The following is a 21,681-nucleotide window of genomic DNA, read 5'->3' as shown; positions in this document are numbered from 1 at the left end:
TAGATTTTTTTCATTACTATGTCAAAATGACTTTTAGATCCAGGACATTCTTGGTGTGAAGTCCCGTGCTAGTCTGACATGTGGCATGCAGGTTTGCCCAACTACAATTCCTCAGAATTTTCTAATATGCTGCAGTGAGGTTTTGTAATTGAATGAAACTACATAGATATGACAAAATGTCTTCTGTAATCTGTGATGATACTGCAGATGCTTTTCCTCTTCCACCATTAAATATTTTGTCAAGTGTTTGGAAAGGTGTGGGGCTATGAAGAGAAACAAGATTTCAGAATGTGTTGGCACCTATTTTTACTTCAGAATATGCTCACAAAGACTATCTAGAAAGATGCAGCTTTAGGCTACATGTGGGAGACTTTACTGCTGTGGAGTAGTAATTACCTCTAGATAGCAAAACCAGACAGAAATTTTACATTGTTAACTATTCATAAGCTTTAAACAACACTTGGAAATATATCTGAAATATAAGTTTACCCTGTAAGTCTAAGTTCTGAAGTTTAACCTGGAAAAGAAAGTAGAAGTTCTGTAATTTGCCATGGTGCAGCTTTTTTTCCTTAATCTAATTATATCAATCTTAACCAAAAAAAAAGAAAAAGGAAAGAAAAAAAATGGCTTTTTTTTTCCCTCTTATGGTTATGTTTGAGACTTACTAGCATAATTGTGCCAAAACCAGGGTTAAAGTTTCTTGCTTTATAAGAGCGTTGCTGTTTTCAGAGCTGGCAGATTGTCTGTTTGCAATGGATTCCACATGTGCTGGAGACCACAACGTGAAGGGATTTACAGAGTACAAGTTGGAGTGCAAATAGTGGAGGTGGGAAGCCCTCATCTCCGTGTTTTTTAGTTTAAAAGGGCTTCACTAAACAGCAGTCACACAGAATCCCAGAATGGTTGGTGCAGGAAGGGACCCCTCTGGAGGTCATGTCCAGCCCCCACACTCAAGCAGGGCCACCTAGAGCTGGCTGCCCAGAGCACATAACTTGTGAGCAGCTCCAAGGATGGAGACTCCACAGCCTCCCTGGCCAGCCTGTGCTCTGGCTTGGTCAGTCTCACAGTGAAAAAGCATTTCCTGATGTTCAGAGGGTATTGCCTGGGTTTGAGTCTGAGTTCGTTGCCACTGGTGCTGTCACTGGGTACTACTGACAAGTGGTGTGGCTCTGCATTTTTGACTCCTTTCCTGCAGGTGTTTACATACATTTGTGAGATTTCCCCCTGAGCTTTCCCCAGGCTAAACAGACACATCTTCAGCTTTTTTTTTTTTCGTAAGAAAGATGTTAATCACCTTTGTAGCCTTTTGCTGTGCTCACACCAGCTCTTTGTGCTGAGGAGTGTGGAACTGGACACAGTACTGCAGGGGAACCCTCATGAGTGCTGAGCAGAGGAGAATTAGCTCCCTTGCCCTGCTGGCTGCACTCCTGATGCAGCCCAGAGTGCCATCACCATCTTGCAGCAGGGGCACGCATTCAGCTTGGTCTCCACCAGGACCCCAGACCCTTCTCTGCCCAGGTGCTGTCCACCCAGCACGTGCCGGTGCCCTGGCAGGGTTCCTCCCCCACTGCAGGATATTTGGTACACTCTCTGTAGATTGCTATTTGTGGAGAGCCTAGTTCAAACATGGCTTAAAGAAAGAGGCCATGAAGGTACTCAGCTAAGGGAAAAAATAAAAGGCACCTGTAAAGCAGCAGTTCCCAGGCTTGATCCTGTAAATAATTAAGGTTCTCAGCCACCTTTTATATAAACAACAAGATTCTCAGACCATTTCCTCAAAAACAGGCAATATTCTGTCCTTGGCTGCTCTGGGAACAGATGGCCATTCTGGGAACAGATATAAAGGTTTTGAGAACTTTTCATATCATGGTGAGAACACTGATCTTGGTTTCAATAAACAAACTTCAGGTATTGTAAACAAAAGGAGGAGCTGAAGTTTTCTCTACAGCCTATCGGGAGCTCAGATTTTGCAATATGCATGAAGTGCATTAACACTGTTATAAAAAGTGCCTGGTTGATCAATAAATCGGAGTCAGATGCTGACCAACAAAGATGGGTCGTCTCCCTTCACTTCAACAGCTATTGACCTTGCCACAGAAAATGCTAAATGAAAAAGTAGTGTTCTGTGGGTCAAGTTCTGCATGAATGCTGTGTCCAAGGGTAATCAAGCTACCTGCATTCATAGAATGTAGTGTGCATTACACCCACAAAAATAAATGAATGAATAACCAGTGGATGTAGTCCTTTACCATATTTCTGTCATTTTAAGCAGTTTACACCTTTCAGTTGTTTTGGAAGTCTGAAACTGGAATGCAGGAGAAGAATGTGCTGCTGTTGTGTTTCAGAGTGCCTCAGTCTTAGGTTGCTTTGCTTTACCTGGACTTTATTCACACAGCACTATAGCTGAGAGAGGACAGGACAAGTTTCAGGTTTTAGTTCAAATTCTTAGTCTGTCTGGCTGTACAGCCACACAAAGGCATGTGCTGGCAGAGGAGGAAATGAGAGCAAGCTGCAAAGTTTGATGTGTAGGAGAGGTTCTTGAACTGTCTCTTCCAGTGGCTGAAAATGATCCTGAAGTTGCTGGGTTATTGTGTAATAAATTTATAATCTCAGCTGTGCTAAGAGAGGCGAACAAACATTTTAAAACTTTACTGCTGGCCTCAGTTTTCTCAAGTGGGGCCAAGCATTCACCTGGGGAAAAGAAGATTTAACACTTTTTTTAGATACCTGTGGAACAACATTGACTTTTGTAGCTTTTAATCCAAAGCAAGAGGAGAATCAAATTTAAGAGCTTTTTCGTAGACATATCAAATAGTGTTGCACTGGTAGCAATGAGGTCCAGGAGAAACAGTTTCTTGTATTCACATAACCCTCGAGAAGCAAGTAAAGAGAGCTGGAAGTCTTCATATGCATTTCTAGAGGTACTAACTTGAGAAGAAATAATACTGTTCGAATTACCATGCTTCAGTTTTTCTTGGCTGAAAAAATCTCAAGATTCTTTTTTCTTTTTATGCAAAAGTATTTTCAGGAAATATTCTTTGATTATGTAACTGTTTTCACAGAAACAGCTTTAAACTAATTTTCCAGTAGAATATGATTTCTAATATTGGGTATCTGACTCCTGAGGAGACTTCTGTGAATGCCCTTGCAACATCTTTCATTTCTGCCATTGAATTCTTCTGAGCTGAGAATAGGCTTGTCTCTAGTTCCTTAAGAAATGAGAAAAAGGTTTGCATTGCCTTCATTCTGTGTTACTGAGATGAACTGCTTTTTTTTGTTTGTTTTGTTTAAGCCTTAGTTCAGAATTTCAGGAATTTCATGCAGAATTTTATTTTTTTTGCGTGTTGTTATAGGCAGCTTACCAGTGATTCCTTAAAGCTTTTTATTATCAGAAGGTCCATCAGTTTTAAATAAAGCTTGAGTATGTGTTTCTGATTAATTGAAAACTTTCTGTACAAGTATTGGCAAGTAGATTGATAGCACGACTGCAAGTAGTTTTGTTTAATTTTGAATATGTGATTTTATACAGCTTTAAAAAAAAATCAGCAGTGTTATGCCATAGATAATGACATGAACAAGTGCATAGTAGGGTGATGTCTTTATGTTCCAACCCTTAACATTCTGTGGTTTTGAGTTGCTTTAACAGATCGAAGTTGCATCCAGGCTGGATGCTGTTGTGCTCAGGGCTGCATATGGATTTCATATTTGGTGGAGTTCCTTCAAAGACTGGAGTATTGGACAGCATTGGCTTGGCCTTTTCACCTCTTATTTCTCTATCTCTTGAAAGTATTATGAACCGGAAATGTCATGTCCAGTCTAGAAGCAAACTCTGTCTGCTGTTAATGTGAGTTTTGGGTTGGCATGAATAATTTCAAGCTTTCTCTCCTCTTACACTTGAGAGTTGTATTGTTTGAGGAGATGTTTGAGGAGATGTTTGTAAGACCTGGCAAGGAGCAGTGGGTGTAGCTGGTGATCTCCTGTGATCCCTCTCTTTCCTTTAAGAGCCTGAGTACTGCTAAAATCATATTTGACCTCAGGGGCCTTGAGGATTCCAATCTGGAGATTCTTCTCCTGATTAGTATCAGAAGATAGGAAATACTTTCCTCAGATGATCATTTCTAGCCTTTCTTTCTAAGTAAGCTTTGCTTCTTGCTCCTTTCAGACTTCCTATTAAACTACTGAGTTAGAACTTTAAAAGTGCATGTGTGCTGAGGCCAAAGTCCATCTGGTCCTGGTTTCTAACTCCAACAGTGAACCAAACCAGGGATCTACAGAAGAAGAGAAGCTGGGTGTGCATATGCTATTTACCTTAATAGCTCTCTCATATTTCAATTCTTTTTAAGCTCAGGGTCTTTCCCTTGACATGGCAGGGCAACAATTGATCCATATAGTTTGGGTGCTTGGGAGATACGAGTTGAGTCGCCAGCATTTCTGCCTTTGCCCTTTATTAAAATACACTGTTGGAGGCGTGTGTTTGTGGCTCACATGAAATGCTTTATTGGTTTCATCTACTACTCCATCACTCTTGCTCTAGCCTGAGCTGCCATGGGACCAGCTGCTTGTCTGCTACAGAAAGAACTCCTTTAGAAATAAACATCCATGAAAAAAACAATCCAAAACAGTGAAAATGTTACTGTTTTCAGTTACTGGTGTTTCATTGTCCTTCTCTTGTAAATTCAGTCTCCTGTAGTAGCACGTTTTCAGTTGTGCTGCCCTTCAGGGAGGGAAATACTGCCATTAAATAAATACTTTTAAAATGCATATTTCCCATCCCCACCTCTTTAAAACTGAATCCTGGTTTCTGCTGATAGGTTGTTAAATGAGGATAAAAACATCCATTTTTCTAGGTGTAGTGCCATAAATGGACATAGCAGGTAATCTAGGGTCTATTGTTTAACCTTTGCTTTCCAGTGGAATTTCTGTGCATGAGACTTGTGGTGACTTAGAGCACAAGGGATCATTGCTGTGCTCCTTGAAGCACTGTATGTGCCTAGCACGGTGTGAAGAGCTACAAGTGACTTCAGGTAATTGCACTGTGGTGAGGCTGAGAAAAAGAATATGTTATGATTCTCCAGGGCAATGCTAAGAAGTGAGCCCTGAGCAAGAGGTCCCACTGTGCTGGACAAAACACCAGCAGCTGAATCTCAGTTTGCTGTGGACAGAGGCTGACTGCAGGAGACCCTGCATTGTAAGGCCCCTGGAGGGGGCATGACTCCATCAGTGTTTCTCAATCAGTTGTGCAGAAACCTCTCATTGGCTGTGACATAAAAGATTCTTTTTGAAAAAAAAGAATTTTGGGGCATGGAAACAAAAAGAGTTGAAATACCAGTAGTACATACTACATTTATTTTTGTATTTCCTTGCAAGTTAATGTTAAGCATTGTAACATTGGACAGGAGACAGGTTTTTCTGGGGAAAGATTGACCAGTATTGGTGCCACTTTCTGTATCAAAATCTATTGTTTCTGCTATTTCTGGCATCCTTTTGACTTTTTAAGAAATTCCATTTGGCTGCTGAAATTGCTGATTGGTTTTTTGGACTCAAAAGTTTACCACAACTCTTTTTTCATATCAAGCTCATTGTGTTTCTTTTCCTGCGTTTCCTTCATGCTGTACATGTACATTACAGATGTCCTTGCAGTCCCAATATCACCATCAGAAAAACAACATGGTAGATATTTACATGATGTGCTATTTCCACAGACTTCTAGTGGTCTATTGAGTTGAGAAAATGTTTGAATATGGAAAGATAATGTTACTGGATTATTCTAGTCCCCTGGAAGAAATGGGAAATCAGGAGAGAAAAATTAAGATACATGAATTTTAGATGTACTCCTGTGAAAAGTTTAAATTCTTCTTTACCTTTCCCAGACCACTTATCTAGAAGTTGGGAAGGCATATTGTTTTCATAATGGGTGTTAGCTAAATTTCAGAGTTGTTGCATATCCCTTTAAGCTCACAGTGGTCAGAATTTGAGAATGAAAAACTATTTACTGAAGATAAAATTTCCCTCAGGTGCATTAAATAAGCAGCTTCTACCTAAAAATAAAACTGGAATACTAATTCAGTAGTTTCTGCATGCTTTAGGGGCTAGCCACTAGTTGCCATAAATGATTTTCGTGTTTAACTTTTCCTCCTTTTAGTAGTTTTTAAGTATGTGATTGTGTTCCTGCCTATGAGAGGTAGGTTACAGAATTGACCAGCTGCACCCTTAATCCCCTGCTATCCTCTAAGCAGAAAAACTTCTGGAAATGTCAGGCTGATGTAATTCATGGAGAACATTAATTACTCTTAGAAGAGGCTTATAAAACATAAGCAGGTTCAAAATCACAGTCTTGTTAACACGGTCTTTCCAACAAGAAGGTCATCCATCTATCAGTGTCTGCTAGAGCCTATTTCATGTGCTTGTATTTTGGAAAGTCTGTCTGAAAATGCAGTACTCTCTGTGAAGCTAAAAAATGTTGTGAAGTCCTAAGAGAACACTAGGTGTGATGGTGATTTCTTATGGAAAAATATGAACAGATCACCACTGCAAATAAATAACTGCTTCACATCGTAGTAATATGAGCACAAGGATAAGAATGTGTTTTGTTTATATTATTCCCAGAGAAAAGGGGAGATCACTATGAAGTACTGCTTTTTTATTCTGTAGATTTATATTCTGTTGCATTTGTCATCTTTGTAGGTGGTTGGGTTGGTTTGTGGGTTATTAACAAGTCACTCTTTTATCCCAAAGCATTGATGAAAGGCGGCTGTGTTTCAGCTGTTGGAAATATTAATGAATGGCTTACACTCAGCTGAATATAGTCTGTGGTATAGACTGCTCACAGCTGCTTCACTCTTCTCTTTTTGGGGCAGGCTTCTTACTCATAGGTGTTTTCTATGTAGTTCCATTTTTCTTTGTCTTTTTCTTTCCCTGCTGACTTTCCTGTTTTGTTTTCCATTGTTCCTACCCGATCTGTCTCACAAGTTCTTTCTTGAGCTAGAGAAGGCTGGCTGTGTTCACTGGAGGTGCCATTCCAGAGCCTGCTGATGAGAACCCTTAGAAGCCATTCAGAGCAGGGTTGAGGTTGGAAGGGACCTGGAGCTCAGCTGGCCCAAGCCCTGCTCAGGCAGGGTCACCTGGAGGGGGATGCTCGGGCCATGACCAGATCACTTGGGAATTGCTCCAACTGTGGAGCAATTCCCAGTGGAGAATTGTGGAGATTGCACAATCTCCTTGAGCAGCCTGTTCCAGTTCTCAGGCACCCTCACAGCAAAAGTGCAGCTTTCCACAAGACCTGCAAGACTCACGGAGCTACAGGCCCACAACATGAGTCTCCTGAATATGCCAGTCATGTCACTTTACTGTTGCCAAGCTGCTGTGTCTGCTCATGTAGTGATTCAGCTCAGCCCAAGAACTGATTTCCATTTGACTGCATCTTTGTCTTTAGCAATCAAATAAATTTTGTTTTATCTTAGTGACTGAAATAGAGGGGTATGGTCTTAGAGGTCTCTTTGTTTTTCTGTCGAAAGATGTCCTGTGTCTATGCTGAATAGCTGTTTTTTTCATAGATGCACCTGAAATACAGTTTGACTACATGAATCATGCTGATGTGTAGAATTTAATTGCATTGTTTTACTTTAATCTTCTTCAAAGAACCAAGAGCTTTTGAGTGTTATATTTAGAAATATTTGTAAAATCATTTTGCATACATTGCAGCAGCATCTAAAAAAAAATCACACCTTGCCACCTTCTTGTGTTTTTTGTGTAATTCAGTTCATTAAAGTGTTTGATGTTGATTTCACTTTGCCCACAACAGATTTTAGCTGAGCTTGGCAAGGCCTCATTAGGACATTTGTCATTGAAGTCTTGAGACTAATCAGGGGCTTTCAGTGTGTGACGCTGTTCAAGGGGAGCTTTCAGTGTTTCATGTGTAAAGCACAACACATTTAGTGTTTCATTTATCCTTTGAGATCCATTTATCACTTACAGAGAGGGAAAGAAAACCCTGAGTAGAATAAAGCCTATTCTAGTCAATTTGTGCTAAATTATAAGGATTGCACCTTAAAGTCTTCCCTTTTGTCTGAAGTCAGCAGATCTCGGTTGTCATATATTAAAAGATGAGTTAATATGGTATTTTATCTTTTCTTGTCTTTCTTCCATGTTGTACATGTACATTGTAAAGGTCCCAATATCACCAGCAGAAGAACAACATGGTAAATATTTACATGATGTGCTATTTCCACAGGCTTCTAGTGGTCAGTTGAGTTGAGAAGATATTTAAATTTGGAAAGGAGAGGGTAAAGATCTTAGTGGATTATTCCAGTCCCTTTGAAGAAATGAGAAGTGCTGATTTAATAGCAGGAGTGGTGCTTTTGGCCATATGGTGGGGCCTGTTTATAGATTTTTACTTTGAATCCTCGTGGTTTCACTTGATATGCTAGAGTGGAGCTGGATCTCTGGGAAGGTGGATGGCAGCAAAATTTGAAGTAAAGGCTGTGTACATGTACCTTTATTGACCTGCATGTGATACCTCCCTGTTCAAGCTTTGCCCTGGCTCCTGCTATGATATCATCTCAGGGAGAGAGTTAGCATTTCCTGCTTGTTGCCATGAGGTTACCAGCATTTAGATGGCTCAATTGCTCTCAGCACAGAAAAATCCTCCAAATCAGAGCTGCTCTTTCTGCATCCAAGGGAAGCCTGCTTGCATTTGTAGGTGTAGTATTAGGGAGGAATGTTTGGGAGAGAGAGAGAGCAAACATTTACTCCATCATTTTCTTAATCAAACTACAAGCTATTAAACATTTTATTGCTGTCTGATTCTACATTTTGGACCTCCTTTCCCACTGTGTTGAACAGTGTATGATTTGAGAGTGCTGCAGTAAGGTCTCACCAGTAAGGTCTCTCTTCCCCAGGCTGAGCAACACCAACTCCCTCAGCCTTTCTTCACAGCAGAAGTCTTGCAGCCTCCTGGTGATTTTTGTGGCCCTCCTCTGGACTGGCTCTCAGTCTCTCTCATACTGGGACCCCAGAGCTGGCTGCAGGCGTGGCCTTCCCAGAGCAGAGCAGAGCAGAGAGGGAGAATCACCTCTCTCTACTGCTGGCCACCCTGCTTTGGATCCAGCCCAGGATATGAGTGACTTTCCTGGCCAGGAGCACACATGGCTGGCCCATGGAGATGTTTTTCACCCACCAGCACACCCACGTCTTCAACAGGGCTGCTTTCAATCCCTTCATACCCAGCCTGTGACAATGCCAGGGTTTGCCCTGATCCAGGTGCAGGATCTTGCACTTGTTGAACCTCATGAGATTCCTGAAGTTCTGCTGCTTGGTGTTGTCTGCAGCATCCACAGATGTGCATGGGTTTCAATAAATGTGTCAGTATCCTTGGATTCAGTCTTCCCTTGTACATTTCAGTCAGCAGCTCTAGTGTTTGGATTTTACTTCTGCTGTCCATTTCTGTAAAGGTAGATGGAAATGTGGAAGCTTCATCCTCATCCTGCTGCTGCAGTGTTGTGAGGGAGATGCTGTTTCTAAGTGTGGCACCAGATTGGCTCCAGCACCTGAGTATGTGTGACGAACTTTTGAACCTGCAGTATTGCCTGTGGGACTGAGAGTTCTCACTTCTAAATAAGTGAGCTTTTGGGGTTTGCCTGGACATGATGTAATGACATAATTGCAGAACCATTTGGCTTTTAACCACCGATACAGCTTTTTTTTTCTTTTTAATGTACTCTATTTAGCTTAACAGAATAAAAAGATATTAATCTTCATTCTCTGCTACTCCATCAAGTAAGTCGATGGGCAGATACAAAGCTCCCTTGAAACTTGGTTTGCAGGAATGCCAGTGTTATTTTTAACTGTCTCCAGCAGGAGGCTTTTTGTCTGGAAGGAGTCCAGGGGTGTACATTGTAGCCTCTGCTCAAACTCACTGCTGTTAAGGGCTGGTTTTTGTGCAGGGCACAGGTGGGTGCAGTTGTAGCAGTGGCTGACTGCTCACCTCTGCTGTTGGGCTGGTGGCAGCTGGAAAATCCAGTGCATGTCCCTGTGTGGGTTGGCCTTGGCTGGATGTCAGGTGCCCAGCAAAGCAGCTCTGGCACTCCACTCCCCAGCAGGACAGGGCCGAGAAAATGCAATGAAAGGCTTGTGGATCAAGATAAGGACAGGGAGAGATCACTCAGCAGTTATAGGCAGTTATTTGTCATAGGCAAAACAGGCTCAGCTGGGGGAAATTACTTTCATTTATGGCTAATCAAATCAAAATGCACACTGTTTTCACAAATCTGTAGAGTATTGTAAGGTTTTAAAGTGGAGATTTCATTCTTAAATTTATTTGGATTTAAAATAAACTTACTGAAATGCATGCATGAACATACTGAAATCCACATGCTAGTTTAGAAAGATGTGATAATGATCATTGGTCATGTTAAAAAAATTAATTTTAGATGCTTCTGTTCTTTATTGTATATGAACAGAGCCATACAACTCTAGTAAAATTGTGGTAAGAGTGATGGTTGATTTTGACTGCCAGAATTTAGGCATTTAATGGTTTCATACTACACTACAATAGAGTTACATGTGTTTGTAACAAAAAATAATTATTGCTCAAACAGTTAGATCTTTAAATCACAAGAAAATAGAAGCACTGCACAGTGAAGGGAGCATAATCACCTACAAGGTACAGGTTTAATATGAGTCTGAATAAACAATTTCCAAATAACAGCAAAGAGGAGGCTATTTAAATTCTCAATCACAGATCATGGAAAGGACATGCTGGGAATATCAAGAGCTACTTGCATAGCAGTAGCTATTCAAAACACAATTGATATTGCCGTTTTAATTGTACCCACATTAGAGAAGATTATTTTTTCCTTTTTTTCTGGGCATCCCACAGGTCATAAACGTCGACGGAACAATGAGGAAAACCCTCTTAGAAGACAAGCTTCCACACATATTTGGGTTCACACTGCTGGGGGACTACATCTACTGGACTGACTGGCAGAGAAGAAGCATTGAAAGGGTTCACAAGATAAAGGCCAGCAGAGACATCATTATTGATCAGCTGCCAGATTTAATGGGCCTTAAGGCAACGAGTGTCACCAAGGCATTTGGTAAGCATGGGCAACATAGCATGGGTCTCTAGGAGTCTTTATATGGACTTGCTTTCATTAAGCAGCTGTTGATCACTTGTAATGAGAATAACTGAGATCTGATGGGTTTGAAAGGAAAATGACACCTATTGTTTCTAAAGTTGGGGAAATACAGTGTTGCAAAAGAAGTTGCTTCCAGTTTTTAGTGACATAAATCTTCCACAGCTTTCACTACACTCTTTCAATTTTTATAAGGATTTTTTTGCTCTGTGCTACAGGAATCATTCTCAGAGAAATGATCTATTTCCTGCTGCTCTTTCCTTCCAGAGCAAAGTCCCATGATGTTAGCAGAATTCTTTTCACTGTTGGGTGATATAGGCACAGTCAGTCACCATTACAATGCTGCCCCAAAGCATGTGGCACTTTAAATGTTAACTCTTGAGATCTCAATTGTTCCTAAATCTTAACAACTAAAACTTGCCCTTAGCAAGGTATCAGCAGCTGGATCTCCATGTCCTTCCATTGCATCTCTGAAAGGTGCAGCCTGTGTTTGAGGTCCTCCCCTGGCACTGTGCAGCAAGTGTCACAGGACCTCCTGGCTTCACTGCACCACAGATTTTACAGCTACCAGGAACACTGGAATTTGGGCATAGCAATAAACAGATTCAGGAGTCAGCTGTTAAAATTACTGAGAAGAGTCACAATGGAGAAATGGCATCAGTCTGAAATGCGTATGCCATAAAATAGGGAAAATGAAAAGAGCCCTGGTCTAGACTGATCTTTGAGAATTTTTGTGTGTGTGTGGTGACATACTTAAAAAACCTAAATCCTTCGCTCCAACAGATGGAGAGAGGCACTCACGTATGTGTTGGTCCTTACTTTCCCCTACATATTCCATCCCCATCACATGAAAAAATAAGTGTGAGATTGTGTTGATCTTGTTGGAACTGCTTCTGCTAATGACTCTTCTCAGCTTTGAATTAAACAGGTGGGAAAGAACTGCGATTATCCAGCTCTTTTCTCGCCCTTTTGTATCACTGAACATTTGTAAAAGCTGGTGGTTTCAAAGAGATACAAAGATGGAGTACTTGGTGAAAAGTAGCTAATTAATGATCTGTCTTCAGTGAACAAATTTAATCTTTGTGGAGACAAGAAAGATCTGTTTGTAGATGGTATTTGTACAATAGGAAGGATAGGTCCAGCTTTGTAATCTTGGGTAGACAGGAAGAATCCACTTGGAGTGCTTTTTTTTTTTTTTTTAAGAATTCCCTGCTGACAATTCATAGTGTTAACTTATTTTGGAAAATTATACTGTGTTTTTGCTCAAGCTCCTGTACCCTGTGCTCCCCTTTCCCTTTCATCTTCACAATGCACTAATAGGTGTTTTGGTTTAGTTGTTGGGGGGTTTTTTTGTTTGTTTTTTTAAGGAACTAATTCAATGCACTAATACCTGTTCTGGTTTGTTGTTTTGTTTATTTATTTTTTCAAAGGAACTAATTCATGCGCAGAGAACAATGGAGGCTGCAGCCATCTGTGTTTCTTTACCCCCCAGGAGGCCAGGTGTGCCTGTCCCATCGGCCTTGAGCTGTTGAGTGACATGAAGACTTGCATCATTCCTGAAGCCTTCTTAGTTTTCACAAGCAGAGCAGCAATTCATAGGATTTCCCTTGAAACCAATAATAATGATGTTGCTATTCCTCTTACTGGAGTCAAGGAAGCATCTGCTCTGGATTTCGATGTCTCTGATAACAGAATCTATTGGACTGATGTTAGTTTGAAGGTATTACTGACGTGTGAATTCCTTGAATATAAAGCCACAGAGCAGTTACTTTGATCTAACAAAGGTCTCTGTTACATGATCTGTCCTGCAGTTGCCAGTGTTGTCATTGAATTGCATCCAAGGAGACCCTTGGAGATGAAGACAGTTGCGTTGCTGAATGCACAGTAGGGTGACAGGCATCTTCCTGCTTCAAATAAAAACCCCGAGTGGTGTCTGCTCGTACCAAATGCCTGATTCTTGGATGCTGGATGTGTTGCATCCATATATGTATCTGCTGTAGAAAAGCTGACTTTATGTCAGAGTAGAGTAATTTAAACATTGAGCTCAGCAGCCCCCTGAGTTTTCTATCTTCTTCCAGTTTTGACTTGGAAAACAATTGTACTCAGCATTAACATTTGACAAGTGAATTTTGGATTGTTTGCTGTTAGTCTGTGGCTTCAGCTTGGCACAGAAAAAGCCAGGGAACTTGTCCAGTCTCCTCCACACTGTGTTAAGGGCCCACCTGCCCCCAGTTCTACCTCAGTGTGTTCCCCAGAACACATTTCCTGTGATGTTTGGTACACATCCAGGTGCGTGCTAAACTCAGGGTTCTGCTCTTCATCAGCGTTATTTTTGAAGTGAAATAAGTATTTGGTAGAAATTCACTTCACTGGAACTTAATTATTCTATTTAGACTCTTAATAGGTTTTCCAAGAGCAATCAGTTTCCTTGCCAGTGTGCCCAAAGCTCACTTTTGGAGCCTGCAGGGCTTGGGCAGTTTCCTCAGCCTCTCTGTTGGGACTAATGAGGGCTGTGCTTCAGAGTCAGCAGTGCTGCCTGTGCTGTGGATAGCGTTCCTTCAGGAGCAGTGCCAGTGTAATAAATTAGTGCAGTGTAGACACAGTTACTAAATAAATCTCACACAAGCACGTGGAGAGCAGGAGCTATGGACCTCTTAACCATTTGTACTGGAAAGCACATCACTTCAGCTGCATCAGAGAGTAGATCTCAGTCCATGCAGAACTGGAAAACATTTTACTTGTTTGTTGCCTCCCAGATTTTCCAACATACTGTATTTTCATATACATACCAGGTATCTTCCAGCACCTCTGGGTTGTCATTCCCCTTGTCCCCCCATCTAGCTGCTCAGGAGCAGGAATTATAACTTCAGAGCTCACAGTGATCTCCCTTTCCTTCAGTGCCCGCCACTTCCCTGGCCTCTGCATGCCTCTGGTTATAAGAGGACACATTTTCAAATACTACACTATGTGATTTTAGGGTTTGACATTTACCTTTAAAAGTGTAAAATGTCTCTGACCCTTACACAGCCATGTACTAAATTATTAAGAAATCAGTAGCTGAAATATTGGCAGGCATGCAGACTGCTTGCTCAGTGCTGATAAGCAAGGGTGGGTATTTGGTCCTGCAAGTTACTATTTACCTGCAGGTAGTTTCTGTGCTGTTAGCAGTGACTTATTTATATGTGTGCAGTCCTTGCCCTATGACTTATTTGATGAGTGTCCATAACTAAAATGTAGATGGGCTCAGTAGATGTGCTCTGATATAGACATGCTCCAGGTGACTGATTATGAGCAACAATTTAATTTAGATGCCACTGAGATGTGCTTCTGAGACATAAAACATTACAGGGAATTAAATAATTTTTTTAAACCAGCTTCTTGTGTGCAAATAGAAGAGAGGGTGAGGTGTCAAGGAAGAATCTGCAGCTACATACTTCTTTCTAGAAATCATGTCCTTTTCAGATGTCTTGGTCTGGCCATCAGAAACCACTAGCTTTCTGAAAAATTCGGGTGTTTTTCTCCTAAGAATTTCTATGTCTTTTTTTGACAACAGAAATTAGTTGTTTAAAAAGTAACAATGTCTGGGGGTTTTTGTAATAATTTCTTTCTGTACACCAAACTTCATGACAGTTATTCCTTTTTATTTCACTGGGATATCCATAAGCACTGTAACATTTTTCACCGTTGTTTTCCAGACCATAAGCCGAGCTTTCATGAATGGGAGCTCTGTTGAGCATGTGATTGAGTTTGGGCTAGATTATCCTGAGGGAATGGCTGTGGACTGGATGGGCAAGAACCTCTACTGGGCAGATACTGGAACCAATCGCATCGAAGTCGCCCGCCTGGATGGGCAGTACAGGCAGGTCCTTGTGTGGAAGGACCTGGACAACCCAAGGTCTCTGGCTCTTGATCCCACCAAAGGGTAAGGGACTCTTGTTTTCCAAAGCTTTGTGTGGGTGTTCTTGTATGTAACAAGTTATTTGGCACAGCTCTGTTTCTTCAGAGTCTTTGAAAAGGAAGTAAACCTTCCACCGTCCTATGAGTTACAATGAAAAAGTAGTAATTGTCAAAAATACTATTCTGTCTTCATGTTAAAAAAAAGAGTATTGTGATGCTGCATGTAACCATGTGGGTTTTTTTTCAAGTGCTGCAAAGAAATTTACAAAGGCAGAGCATGCAGCTATGCCTGGCTGATGTCCTGTTTTTGTTGCCCTCCTCATTGCAGATACATGTACTGGACTGAGTGGGGAGGCAAGCCCAGGATCGTCCGAGCCTACATGGATGGGACAAACAGCATCACTCTGGTGGACAAAGTGGGGCGTGCCAATGACCTCACCATTGATTATGTGGACCAAAGGCTCTACTGGACTGACTTGGACACAAGCATGATTGAGTCATCAAATATGCTGGGTAATCTAATGTTGTATTACACCAGGCAGTACAGAAATATGCACTCGCCATAGTAAAGTAATTGAATAATAGGAAATTTGAGCAATATAACTAATAGTAAATCTCTGTGTATATTTTCTTATAAAAGGAAATGGAGAGTTAAGTGAAAGTTAAGTAATTTTGAGAAAAATTTTTAAATCTTCATAAATTGATAACCATATGATGATTTATAATGGTAGTGAGATGTCATTTCTCTCTGTTGGCGTGAAACTGTCTGTGTTGTACCAAAGCAGAGATGGCCTCTGAGTTCTCTAAGTGTTGCCTCTTGAGCAGATACTACTTAATAAAGAATCCCATGTTGCTGATTTGGAAAATGAGATTTTATTTTAAAAAGAAGAAAAAATACTTTCTGCATGCCAGTCACACTCTTCATTTTATGCCATGGGAATTGTCCTTTAGTGGGTTATCCTTGTTTTTGCAGGACAAGAACGAGAAATCATAGCCGATGATCTACCTCATCCATTTGGATTAACCCAGTACAGTGACTACATCTACTGGACGGACTGGAATCTTCACAGCATAGAAAGAGCAGACAAGACCAATGGGAAGAACAGGACCCTTATTCAGGGCCATCTGGATTTTGTGATGGATATATTGGTCTTCCATTCTTCTCGTCAGGACGGCTTGAATGATTGTGTGCAGAATAATGGCCATTGTGGTCACTTGTGCCTTGCCATCCCAAATGGATTTAGGTGTGGCTGTGCTGCTCATTACACCTTGGATCCCAACAGCAGGAACTGCAGTTGTAAGCCTTTTTGTTTGCTATTGTGTTCTTCAGTCCCTGTGGCTGCCAGGTGCTAAAGGAAAGGGTTCCCAAGTGTGTTTCAAAGGTTCTGGTTTTAAAAGTGACCTTCAAATAGGAGGACAGAGTATGGAATTTTATATCCATTTTTGTGACATGTTCTAGGCATGGAGATTTGTATTTCAAGTCTTAGAAATGATAGCTGTCAAGTCTGGTCTTTCTTGTTTTACCAGAAGTGCTTTCTAGGTGATTCAGCTGTGTGAGTGAAGCTTTCCCACTCCTTACCTAAGTGTGTAGGTGGTGGAAAAGAAATTACCAATAAAAAATGCCTTTTTCTCTTACATGCTTGATAAAGTTGGCTAAAATAACACTCAGTAAAGCAATCTAACTCCTAAGTAGTCTGCCCAACCTGTAGATGCACTTAAAATACATCAAAGTTTGTGTTCTCCTTGCATGTGCTATGAGCCTGCTAGTTGACTGGTTGTCCAATAGGAACTTAAGTTTCCAGTAAAAAAGGCACATGAGTAGAAAATGGGTGCATAGTAGCATATAAGGCATTTTTAACTGAATGAAAGGGTGAATTTTTGAAAGGCAGGTCCTGCAGATTTAACCTGATCTCCTTCTATAACTGTAGAAAGAAACATTTCAGCTTTACAGCAGAAATCTCCAGTTATGAGTTATTTAATTTTCATTGTGAATATTAGTGTCTCTTGTGACTTTATTCTAAATATTCTGTTTCTTCTGTGGAGATATATTTTTGGGAGTTGTGCTTTCTCATGCATTCTGTTTTGGCTTGTTTCAGCCCCTGCCAGTTTCCTGCTATTTAGCCAGAAGTCTGCCATCAGCAGGATGATACCTGATGATCAGCAAAGCCCAGATATCATCCTACCTATGCATGGTCTGAGGAATGTCAAGGCTATTGATTACGATCCCTTAGATAAATTGATCTACTGGGTGGATGGACGCCAGAACATTATAAAAAGAGCCAAAGATGATGGCACCCAGGCAAGTGTACATCTTGTATATTGTTTTGTTGCAGTCTTTTTGTGTGCTTTTACTTTATGCTTGACCTTCCTCTTCTATCTGCCACACCAATCAATCATCACTGTCAACTGCTCTTGTGGGCACTTACTCGTGGATATTCTATTTATATATGAGAATTATATATGAGAAAGATTTTAGGGTTGTGGTTTTAGGGGTTTCTAAACCATCAGGCAGGCAAACCATGCTTTCTATGCAGTGTTCTGCAGTCAGTCATCAGAGTGATGGCTGGAAATCATTGCCCATGTGTTGTCTTGCAGCCTTTCACGGTGATGAGTACCCCAAACCAAAGCCAGAACCCGGAGAAGCAGCCCCATGACCTCAGCATTGATATCTACAGCCACACCCTGTACTGGACCTGCGAGGCCACGAATTCCGTCAACGTGCACCGGCTGAGCGGCGAATCCATCGGGATGGTGCTGCGGGGCGAGCATGACCGGCCCAGGGCCATCGTGGTGAACGCAGAGCGAGGGTGAGCTCCCTGCTGCCCCTCTGTGCCTGGGAAGCTTGTGCTGCAGCTGTCTGTTTCTGCAAAGAAAGTTTTGAATTTTGCTCAGGGTGTAGGTGACTGCTTATCCAGTTCTGGGTTCTAAAGGTATCCAGCTTTCCCTTCCTGTTCTCTCCTTTGCCTCTGTTCTCACAGCCATGTGTGAGGCACTAACCCAGGTAGTGACAGCAAAGTAAATCCACCTTGTGCTGTTCTCTCTGTGGATGCACAGCCCTGCCACCTGATAGCAGAAACAAGGGAGTCTGTATCACCTCAGAATGTGGGTCATAAATGTTTAGTCATCATAAAACAGTGATAAAGAAAGGAGCCTTGAATTTGATACAACTATTCCTGCTAATGTAGTATTATAAAGCTTAAACACTTGAACCCCTTATGTTCTATACATTCTGAACTTAGTTCTGATGTAATGTGTATCTTAAAAACCTGTGAAGTTAATTGGAGCAGGTGGGATGCACTAGAGTGATTTCCCACAGGAGGAAAATATGTTGTTTTGCTGTAAAGCAGCTTTGGTTAGATTCAACAGACACTCTCTCTGCTTCTGGTAGTTAGTAGCTTCTTTCTTAGATGTCAAAGATGGATGGTGCTTTACTATTCCCTTGAATAAGTGAGATGCATAAATCCCAGTTTACAGCTAAATGGCTTACCATGTGCTTGACAGATGTTGAATGACAATATTTCACAAATGTGTGGATACAGTAGTACCCAGAGACTCTGTCTGGAGTGTTTATAGGACTGGTGTTTTATACCAGTGCACTCTGCACTGTTCAAAAGCTGTTGTGGGGCGAGGGGGATTAGAGGAAAGATTCTAATCTTATTGGGACTAAGTCACTGGGATATAGTTTGTATTTATAAAAGCTTATCTGCTTTCTCCATTAAAATGGGAGTTTGGGTTTGTTGATCTCTAAAACTCTCAGCTTTTCTGGTCAGGTTTTCAAGTGATTTAACGCTAAATCCATTTCGAATTAAAGGAGGAAAAATGAGGGAGACAGTGTGTTAAACACTGTGACTATCTGGGAGAGCTGAATGAGTGATCTGCAACAGCTTCTGCCATGATTACAGAAATTCCTTCCTCCACCTCTCCCTTGGATGCATGTTCTGACTGCTGCCTCCCCTCCTTGTGCCATAAGGAAAGGCAATGCAGCACATGCTATTGGAGAGTTTCCCATGTTACCCACCACGGAAAAAATAATGGACTCTTCTTTTAAAGAGGTCTCAGTTCATCGTGGGGGTGCACAAACCCTTTTTTCTCTATCCATGAGGACGACAGAGACTGCTTTTGTTTGCAACTGAACTGGCTTAGACAGATATAAAGAATTCACGGAACTAAGATGTCAGGAACATCTGTAATCTTTTCTCAAGTTTGGTAGGAAATTTTACTTGCTGAGAGGGAAAGGTAACCTAGAAGGAGAGGAGGTGGTGGTTAATGGGGTTTTTTTGTCAGAAAGAACTTCTGGACTTTGATTTGTAAGTGGGGACAGCTTTACCCAGGGAGAGTTGCAGATCTGTGCTGGTCTCTTACAACCCTCAACTCCGTGCAGGAGCAGTGCTGCTGGTGCAGCAGTGCTGAGGCACTTTATGGCATGGAGATAAATCCTCCTGATTTCAGGCTGAGTGTGTCAGTTAGCAGATGTTTGGTTCTGGATCTTTGCACCTGGGAGCAGCCACCACAGCCATGCCTGTGAAACCATTCCCACTTACAAGGTGGATTACAAGACCCTGTGTGCAGAGGGGAACTGCCTGTCCCTGGAGCTCACACTCAGTGGTGCTGTCTGTGTTCTCAGGTACATGTACTTCACCAACATGCAGGAGAGAGCCCCCAAGATTGAGCGTGCAGCCCTGGATGGCACAGAGAGAGAAGTGCTTTTCACAACTGGCTTGATCCGACCCGTAGCCCTGGTGGTTGACAACAAGCTTGGGAAGCTTTTCTGGGTGGATGCAGATCTGAAGCGCATTGAGAGCTGTGACCTGTCAGGTATGTGCTCTGAAGCGAAACATTTGCAGCACAGTGGTGGCATGTGCAGGACATCATTCCCTCTTTGATGCTGAGCCTGGTGACTTTCATCTCCACCGCTGCCAGTTCTGTGTAGGCAGTCACAGACAGCAATTGCTGGTGGGCTCCCGTCTTTGATGTAATTAGAATAGACATGACTGTAATGATTGACACCCTCCAAGGCGGCCATTTGACTTTTGATGTGTTCTGAAAATGTTGTTAGTCATGGAACCCCTAAATAACCTCCTCTGTGCCCCTTTGTTTTTCTTAGTGGTTTGAAAAGTTTGCATACTTTTCAATCTTTCTTTCTCTGGAGCTTACAGCTTAATAAATCAAGGTAGCTTGAAAAAAACAAACAGAAGAAAGAGCAATGTTTTGGTTTTTTTCTAATCTGGGTGATAAGGCAGCTCATCTGAAACAACAATGTTGCAACACAGTGGAGAGATGCCAATTCGTCACTGTTTCCCCACATTAGTAATATAAAGCATTACTCCATATACAAAGCAATAGCACCTCGTGGATCTTAGAGAGCGCAGTTCATCATTGACTTTTAAAAGCACTTGATAGTGCTGAAGATGTGGAGAAATTTGCTCTGGTGAGCAGTATAGAGCAGAGGATGCAGTGGCCCTACTTTCTGTCTCATGACTTGTTCTCTCATCATCATCCACGTATCAAGGAATGGAGCCCATAAAGGAAGTGCAGAGAGAAGGGAACAAGTGTGAAGGAATAGCAGCTGGGCTGTTGTAGTGATTGGTACATGCCATGGAGAATTGAATCTCCAATTTTGGTGACTCTTGCCATGTGGTCACACCCTTCCCTTGTGTTGCAGTGAAGCAATGAACTATTAACAGCAGAAGGCTGCTCACCTTTTTACAAGGGCAGTTTGCTTTTGAGCACCTAAGACTGACTCAGGGTCAGACTCTTCCAAAGAAGAGATGAAAACAATGAAGCTGCAGATGGGAAGGTAGAGCAGCCCATGTCTTACATCAGTTACCAGGCTGAATAGGGGAGTATTGTCAAACTGCCTGAGCAGCCACAAAATGCTCAGTCCAGGACAGGCATCAGAGAACCTACAAAAATTTGTAGGAGAAAAGATAAGAGGAAAACAAGACTTTGACCTATGAAACAAACCACATTTGAGAAGAAAATGAGCAAAAATTTTTTTTAATAAATATTTTTGAGAAAATAGTTTTCTGAGCAAAATGGGCATGTTAGGAAAAGGTTTTTAGCATATACTAAGGCTGCTGAATAAATAGAACCAAAATTGTGTATAGCATCATTCATGCCAGTTAAACTGGTCTAGATACCCTTATTCCATTATAGACTTGTAGAGGTGACATGGTTATGGAGATTCCTGAAGTTTGCGCTGTACCCTGATTAAAACAGCATCCTGCTAAATCAGGGAATAGCCTCAGATGTCCAGTGCTTAACTTTCAGAGAGGCATGAAAGAACTATAAACCCATCTAACAGTTTTCTTTACAAGGTTCTTGAATTTTTCAGTTGGAGTTAGACCAAAAGTTTCAGTTGGAGTTAGACCAAAAGTTAGACCATTCCCCCTTGTCCTCTCACTATCTGCCCATACAAAAAATCGGTCTCCCTCTTTTTCAGAAGCTCCCTTTCAGTGTCATGAAAGGCTTATTTGAGATCTCCCCAGAACTTTCTCTTCTCCAGGCTGAACAACCCCAGCTCTCTCAGCCTATTTTCATAGGAGAGGTGCTTCAGCCCTCTGGTCATCTGCATGACCCTCCTCTGGAACTGTTCTAGCAGCAAAACTGATAGAACCTGCTCATGCTTGGCTGAGCTCTGCATAATTTATGC

The 21,681-nt window shown here is 41.6% G+C and overlaps 1 protein-coding gene across 2 annotated transcripts in view; it reads left to right on the top strand.

The window, feature by feature from the left end:
- The window catches only part of LRP5 (LDL receptor related protein 5), a 133,010-nt gene that overhangs the window by 89,329 nt on the left and 22,000 nt on the right, over positions 1-21,681 (top strand). For both annotated transcript variants that reach the window (XM_005491622.4, XM_074543240.1), the window contains exons 8-15: positions 10,877-11,093; positions 12,563-12,852; positions 14,828-15,054; positions 15,358-15,542; positions 16,003-16,326; positions 17,126-17,328; positions 17,625-17,836; positions 19,654-19,844. In XM_005491622.4, the coding sequence (XP_005491679.1) occupies positions 10,877-11,093; positions 12,563-12,852; positions 14,828-15,054; positions 15,358-15,542; positions 16,003-16,326; positions 17,126-17,328; positions 17,625-17,836; positions 19,654-19,844 (1,849 nt within the window). The remainder of the gene's footprint in view (positions 1-10,876; positions 11,094-12,562; positions 12,853-14,827; positions 15,055-15,357; positions 15,543-16,002; positions 16,327-17,125; positions 17,329-17,624; positions 17,837-19,653; positions 19,845-21,681) is intronic.

The sequence above is a fragment of the Zonotrichia albicollis genome, chromosome 6, assembly GCF_047830755.1.
Source record: "Zonotrichia albicollis isolate bZonAlb1 chromosome 6, bZonAlb1.hap1, whole genome shotgun sequence".
Taxonomy (NCBI): domain Eukaryota; kingdom Metazoa; phylum Chordata; class Aves; order Passeriformes; family Passerellidae; genus Zonotrichia; species Zonotrichia albicollis.
The sequence above is the reverse complement of the archived record's forward strand: the minus strand, read 5'-3'. Positions and strand labels throughout refer to the sequence as shown.